The sequence below is a fragment of the Henckelia pumila genome, chromosome 2 (assembly GCF_033568475.1).
Source record: "Henckelia pumila isolate YLH828 chromosome 2, ASM3356847v2, whole genome shotgun sequence".
Classification (NCBI taxonomy): Eukaryota; Viridiplantae; Streptophyta; class Magnoliopsida; order Lamiales; family Gesneriaceae; genus Henckelia; species Henckelia pumila.
In genome coordinates this window covers 71,542,070-71,549,904 of record NC_133121.1, presented here as the reverse complement: position 1 = coordinate 71,549,904, position 7,835 = coordinate 71,542,070, and the positions used below count along the sequence as shown (strand labels likewise).

Sequence of the window (7,835 nt, the reverse complement as noted above, 5' to 3'; positions counted from 1 at the left end):
TTGCTTCAAACTGATTGTTCGTGTTCATGCTGTTTTGGCTATCACAAATAAGCAACTTCCGGGGTTCTTACTATGTTTTTTTAATATCTCTATTCACCACATGGATTTTATCAATGGAATTCTAAAATTCATTCTTTGGGTTCATATGTTAATCCAGATTTTTCGGGGTTCAACGTTCAAGCTGTTGCAAAAATTTACTTCCTAAACACAAACAGTGGTATATTGATATATAACTTCTTAATTCTTTTATTCAAAACATACTGAAAAGAAAAAGTCACAAAATTTTGCAACTGTGGTTAATCACATGTTGACAACAAAATTTCTGGTGCATATCGTGTTTCTCACGGATCATTTAACATTTAGTTGTTTTTTAATATACAATTACTATTTTATGGTGGGAAAAATTCTCTCAATTGAGATACTGGTGATCCTATTGAAATAATCAGAAAGCTTCTACTATCTCACGATATAGCCACTGAAAAAGAATTGAAGGTAATATAGCTATATATCTTTAAATCATGCATGAGAAACTGAACAGAAAATAAAATCTATTATGTATCTGTGACTTACTGAATTTGTTGGTACTTTAGCTTGAAAAAATAAAAAATGATGACTTGATGAGGCTACGAAGCCGCACCGCACCTATGACAGTTTTTTCACAGCGATGCTCCTAGGAAACAAGAAAACCATTTCACTTGCTAGAAATCTTTACAAATTTGCTGAAATAAATTTAGCTGGTATACAATATATATTGCTGAACTTGAAAGTAGCATACTAGCTCTTCTCGCTCGTACCTGAATCTAACAAATCTGAACATGGATTCTTGCACTACACATTTAACAAGTTTTTATGGAATCTGATTTTAACTTTCTGGATGCTTTTGTAGTGGAGCATTAAGGGCTCAAAAGAGAATTAAAAGACTACGAAACTTGTATAAGCAGCAAACTTCACTGCCGCAACAAAATCAGGTATTTTTAGAACTTGTTCTGCTTTGGTGGAGTTTTAATGTGCTTTGAAATTAAACCTGATCGCATATTTTATCCCTGTGCTTTCAATATTTTGATTATATGATGATTCATTGTTTGCGTCAGGAATTTCATTTTTTATGATACTGAATCCATCCAAATTAAAGGACAATGTGTCTTTCACTATTTTTTATTTTTTAAATCAATGTTGCAATATTTAATCTATTTATTGTATTTTAATCGAATATAATTTCACAATTTATATTGGTTGGAGAGTCGCAGTAACTAGTGTTTGAAGTGAAAATCACTAAATGATTGTCATGTAATTAAAATTTTTAATTATGTTTTATTATAACTTATCTTTATTTAATTCTTTGTTGAAGGTAAGTTGTTAATTATGGATAAATCTTGGATTCACTCTGATAGAAGGTCGAAACAATATGAGGAGGGTGTGGAACAGTTCATTAGCGGTTGTTTACAAAATCCCCATATTGACTCGAATTTAATTCATTGTCCTTGTTGCAAATGTAAAAATCTGAAGAAAGGACCGATTACGTCCATTCGAGAGCATCTTTATTTCCATGGTTTTAGTCAGAATTATATGACTTGGATTTGGCATGGCGAGTCTGCCGAAAATGATAGAATGAATTTAAGCACCAACCAGGAGCCAATTGGTGATTATAATGACGACTTTGAAACCACTAATATGTGTGAGGCAGCATATGATAATTATACAGAAAATCCAGAAGCGTTTATGAAATTTTTGGAGGAAGCAGAGAAACCTTTGTACAATGGATGTACACGTTACACAAAGTTGAGTGCACTTGTAAAATTATACAACACCAAAGCAAGGCATGGGATGAGTGATGCTTTATTTTCAGATCTACTAACGGATTTTGGGGATATGCTGCCAGATAATCACAATCTACCATCCTCAACGTATGATGCAAAAAAGACGTTGAGTTGTCTGTCGTTGAGTCATGAAAAGATCCATGCTTGTTCCAATGATTGCATTCTTTATAGGAAACAATATAAGGACTGTGTAAGTTGCCCTAAATGTGGATCGTCGCGTTGGAAGCTAAACAAGAAGAACATTGAGAAGAAAGGTATTCCTGCCAAGGTGATGTGGTATTTCCCTCCCATACCAAGATTTAAGCGCATGTTCAAATCTTTAGAGACATCAAAGAATTTAACTTGGCATGCAGAAACCACAAGAGTTGCTGGTCAGTTACGTCATCCATCTGATTCCCCATCTTGGAGGTTGGTGGATCATATGTGGCCCGACTTCGAAAGTGAACCAAGAAATCTTCGCCTAGCACTTGCAGCTGATGGCATTAATCCTCATAGCAATCTTAGTAGTCGGTATAGCTGCTGGCCAGTCATGTTGACCACCTATAATCTTCCTCCAAGCATGTGTATGAAGAGGAAATTCATCATGCTAACTATGCTCATTTCAGGGCCTAAACAACCAGGAAATGATATAGATGTTTACCTCGAGGTGCTAGTTGAAGATTTGCAACGATTGTGGGAAGGAGTTGATGGCGTTTATGATGCTTATCGAAGACAGTTTTTCACCTTTAAAGCAGTCTTATTATGGACCATTAATGATTTTCCTGCCTATGGTAACCTTAGTGGATGCACTACACATGGTTATTATGCATGTCCAGTATGCGGAGAAGATACTTGTGCAAATCATTTGGAAAATGGGAAGAAAATGTCATTTGTTGGTCATAGACGTTTCCTACCAATGTTTCATCCCTATCGAAGGCAAACTAAGGAATTCAATGGCATGGAAGAACATGGAGAAAAATCCACACCATTATCTGGGGTTGCCTTGTTTGACAAACTTGCGGACATAAGATGTGATTTTGGAAAGAAGGTCAGTGTGAAAGGTAAAAAGAGAAAAAAATCAAAGGAGAATAATGTGGAAGACAGCAAAGAAGAAAAATATTTAGGGGAAACAGATTTTAAAAAATGTTGGAAGAAAAAGTCAATTTTTTTCAATCTTCCTTATTGGAAACATCTTCATGTTAGGCATTGTCTCGATGTGATGCACATAGAGAAAAATGTCTTTGAATCCCTCATTAATACTTTGATGAATGTTAAAGGAAAATCTAAGGACAATCTGGCAGCTAGGCTGGACATGCTTCAAATGGGAGTTAGGCCTGAATTGACACCTAAATTTGGAGAAAAAAGAACATATCTCCCTCTTGCTGCATGCTCATTCACAAAAAAAGAGAAGTTACAAGTGTGTCAATCATTAATGGATATAAAAGTTCCAGAAGGTTACTCATCGAACACGAAGAATCTTGTGTGCTTGTCTGAGCTGAAGTTGACTGGCTTGAAATCCCATGATTGCCATGTTCTAATGCAGCAACTCCTACCAATACTCATTCGTGATGCGTTGCCAAAACATGTTAGATACGCCATCATAAGATTATGTTTTTTCTTCAAAGATATTTGTTGCAAGGTTATAGATGTAGCCAAGTTAGATAAGCTGCAATCTGACTTGGTTGTTACACTTTGCTTATTGGAGCAGTATTTTCCCCCATCTTTCTTCGACATTATGGTGCACTTAACAATCCACCTTGTTCGAGAAGTCCGATTATGTGGACCTGTCTACTTTCGTTGGATGTATCCATTCGAAAGATGCATGAAGGTGTTTAAGAGTTATGTTGGCAGTCGAAAACATCCTGAAGGTTGCATTGTTAAGAGATATTCAGCGGAAGAAGCAATTGAGTTTTGTTCTGAATACCTCAACGGACTTGATCCTGTTGGGGTCCCTCAATCAAACCGAGACCCCAAATCCAATGTTCCTGGATTTTTAGCATGCAAAACACCAATTGTAGTGCCGCAAAGTGATATGCAACAAGCACATTTGACTGTTCTGGAAAATACAGAAGAAGTATCTCCCTACATAATGTAAGTTCAACTCATTAATATATAATTCTGCACATTTGTGACTATCAAAATATGTTTATTAAAAAATATTATACATAATATTTCCACAGTGAACATAAAACCTTTTTGAAGTCCATGTTTCCGAAAAAAGAGAAAGATGAAAAATGGATACAAGATGCTCACAATAAGAGGTTCATTGACTGGTTTCGCGCAAAGGTTAGTTAGATGAAAAAATATTTATTAAAGAATTTGCGGTGAGCATGTTTTATCTAGTATTTTAATCACTCTTTTCTAATTGAATACATGTTAGGTGGCTGCTGAAATAGATAGTTGCAATGGTGGAACGACATCGACATTGACATGGCTAGCTCATGGACCACGCCCGCAAGTCATTAAGTACAGTAGTTATGTGATAAATGGCAACTTATACCAAACAAAGGCGCGGGATGATGATAGAGTTTGCCAAAACAGTGGGGTTTCTCTAGTTGCCAGCACCATGCTTGTCTGTAGTGCCAAAGATAAAAATCCATTGATTGCTGATGTGTCTTTTTATGGAGTAATTGAAGAAATATGGGAATTAGACTATCATCAATTTCAAGTTCCTCTTTTCAAGTGCGCTTGGGTTGCAAATGATAAGGGAGTAATAAACAACGATGAATGTGGCTTCACTTTGGTCAACATGAACAAAAGAGGGCACAAGAATGATGAATTTTCCCTTGCAAGTCAAGTCAATCAAGTTTTTTATATTGATGACCCATCAAAAAAAGGATGGTCAATTGTGCTCCCAGTGCCAAATAGGTGCTATGAGGGGGAGGATGATGGTTGGAATAGTATTCCAGAGTCTCGACCAATTGATGATGTTGAGACTCATGATATACCTATTCACGAAAGATACTTTAGAGTGGAAAACGAGGGTGTCTGGGAAACGAACAAGAAAAAATGATGTTTTGTACTTTATGTCATGTTTTGTTATGGATAAGCAAAGACACTTTATGTGTTGTAAAAACATATGTTATGACCCGTTTATTAGTATTATTATTATTATTGTTGTTATTATTTATTTATTTTTTCTTATTGTTATTATTTGTCTTTTGAATTCTTGTTATTATTTATGACATTTGTGTTATCATTATTATTTAACGTTTGTTTTCAAAACATTTATGCAGTGTTAAACATATATAATGAGTCAAAGAAAACATAAAAAGAAAGTTTTAGTTGAGCAGCTTCAAGAATTAGATGCTGATGAAAATCATGGAGATGAAGAGGAACTTGGGCTTACTGATGGAGAAGCACATCATGTAAATATTCAAAAGAAGCGAGGCCCTACATTGATGGCTAAAGTAAGTACAGCTGCAAGATGGGGAAAAAAAACGAAGATCGATTATGATGATATGGGGCGGCCAGCATACAATGCAAATGGTAGGGCACTACAATCATACATTGGATCCATTGCTAGATCTATGGTGCCAATCAATATAAAATCGTGGCCTGATGTTCCAGAAAACATCAAACAAAAAGTGTGGGAAGAGATCTCGGTGAGTTCAAGATTTTATTTCAATAATGGCATTACAATCTTGCTTGATTATCCATAAGCTGACTTTAGTTGTTCACCCTTTATAATTGGACCATAACTATTTTGTTATGTTGCCTTTTTTCCTCCTTTATTTCTGATTTTGTTAAGAATAATTTAGTCTGATAGCTTAAGGAAAATATGAAAATTAATTGCATCCATTCATTATACTTTGTCATTCTGACATTTTGAAAGTTATGCATTACACAATTCTTGTTGTAATCTTAGGCATGATATGTGTATGCTTCTACTTTGTACTCAGTCAGTGATGATTGATTATTTTTGGAACTTCTTTATTACTAAAATAATGATAGTGTAGCATGTTTTTTTATGATTAGATCCAGCTAACCAATTCTGAAAAATAGTAAAACTTTAAATTGTTTCAACCTTAATTACCTATTTGATGAACATTTCTTATTTTATTGTACAGTTTCACCTAATGGTATATATCATATGAAATAAAATCCAACATTTTCTGTTGCAGAATGTCTTCGAGGTAGCGCCAGAAAGTCAGTCTTCGGTGATGAGTTCAGCAGCTCAGAAATGGCGAGATTTCAAAAACAAATTGACCAGCAGATTTGTTTGGCCTAACAGAGATAATCCTGAAAAATTGATTTCTCCGCCTAGTCAGTATCAACTCCCAATAGCAGATTGGAAGGAATTTGTGAATGCGAGACTAGATCCATCATGGGAGGTACTTTGATGACAATTTTCATGTTTCTTTTAAAAATTATTAATTCCATACTTAAACTTATGAACAAAATGATTTAGGCTACTCACGAAAAGCAAAAAGAACGAACAATGCACTGTAGATATCACCACAAAATGTCTCGAAAGGGTTACATCGGATTGGAGGCTGAACTGGTAAGCTATGCATCATTCTATTTTTCATTTTCAGAAAGTAATTAATGTTCGTAAGATGAAAATTTTGGGATTGTAGAGGGAGAAAAACATAATTGCTGAAGACGAAGTAGTTGATAGATCGATTCTTTGGCGAAAAGCTCGTGAAGACAAATCTGGAATCATTACGAGTCCGGACACATCAGAAGTTGCTGAAAAAATTGTAAATGTTTAGTTTTATCAATCACCATATTCCCTAGATATATTAAATTTTTTCGATTGATTTTTTATGTCTCATTTGTAGGATGACTTATTGGAGAAAAAGGAAAAAGGAGAATTCAAGGTTTTTGGAATGAATGATGTTTTAACCACTGCCTTAGGAAGTCAGGAACACCATGGAAGGGTTCGAGGCGTGGGAGGATTTGTAAAACCTCACGTTTTTTTTAAGACTCCAAGAAAAAAGAGGGAATCATTCCAGAAAACTACGACGGGAAACAGCAATGAACAATTGGAGGAGACTAGACTTTTGAAGGCTGAATTAGAGAAGTTGAAGGCTCAACTTGCTAGTGTTTTGCCAATCATCAATGATCGAAGTTCTGAGATTGTAGCATCAAACAAGTCCTCAGAAATTCAATGTCCAAAGCAAAAACAATCGAAGGATATGGACCCAAAGTTGTCAAAGGATTTGGAAGATTTTTATGAATGCGGCCCTCCTGACATGAAGGTTCGATATTCATATGTTTCATGGGAAATTTGATTTTTTTAATCACATTTTACATATGTATATATAATAATTTATTGTTCTTAAAGGGTAAAAAATGCCACCTTGCCGTCAAAAAATGTGAAAATGTGGTGGCGTATGGCACAGTAATATCAGAGGGAGGCCCAAATGTCATGATTCACAATGTTCCACTTGGGGAAGAGAACTTCAAGGTGTCTGTTGATGTTGTGTTAGATGAAACAGCAATGCTTCCAATCCCAATTAAGTCTGGACCAACAATCGTTACTGATGCAATTGGAGCCATTGTTGGTTGGCCTAAAGAGTTGGTAATTTTTCCAAAGAAAAAGGTATTGTGACCAAGTATACTGATTTTTAATTATGAAAATTGGGAGAGGAGATGATTTTATTGCTAACATTTAGAATATATATGTGTGTGTGTCTGTATGATCTCCATCTACAAAATTCAAGGAAAAATAGTTTGCATTTGTCTTGATTTGTATACTTATTGGTTTTATAAGAAATATTCTCACGAATAATACACTTGCACTCTACATGTGTAGATCATTGGTTGAAGTTTATTTGAGATGAAGAGATGCATTTTGATTAATAATCGGGAATATGATTTCGTGTTGAAGATTTTGTTCACTCCCATCTTATTCTTTGCTTGTGCATTATGATTTCTTTTAAGCACATGCTTTGTTCATGACATAAGAATGTTGCTTGCTGCTCTGTAGAAGGAGAGACAGCAACCATTTGCTATTTCGGATGTTGTTGGTCAGCGTGAGAAGTTCAAGGACGTTGAAAAAACATTACCCATGGCATGCAAGTATATATACTC

The 7,835-nt window shown here is 35.1% G+C and overlaps 2 protein-coding genes across 2 annotated transcripts; both read left to right on the top strand.

Annotated features, from left to right (window-relative positions):
- Window positions 1-1,566: 1,566 nt before the first annotated feature.
- LOC140877728 (uncharacterized) lies at window positions 1,567-4,809 on the top strand. The gene is made up of 3 exons (XM_073281295.1): window positions 1,567-3,887; window positions 3,977-4,082; window positions 4,177-4,809. The coding sequence occupies exons 1-3, from the start codon at window positions 1,567-1,569 to the stop codon at window positions 4,807-4,809; spliced, it is 3,060 nt and encodes a 1,019-aa protein (XP_073137396.1).
- A 238-nt stretch (window positions 4,810-5,047) lies between these two features.
- Window positions 5,048-7,495, top strand: LOC140877727 (uncharacterized). The gene is made up of 6 exons (XM_073281294.1): window positions 5,048-5,401; window positions 5,921-6,130; window positions 6,208-6,300; window positions 6,377-6,499; window positions 6,581-7,000; window positions 7,087-7,495. The coding sequence occupies exons 1-6, from the start codon at window positions 5,048-5,050 to the stop codon at window positions 7,351-7,353; spliced, it is 1,467 nt and encodes a 488-aa protein (XP_073137395.1). The 3' UTR covers window positions 7,354-7,495.
- Window positions 7,496-7,835: the final 340 nt, after the last annotated feature.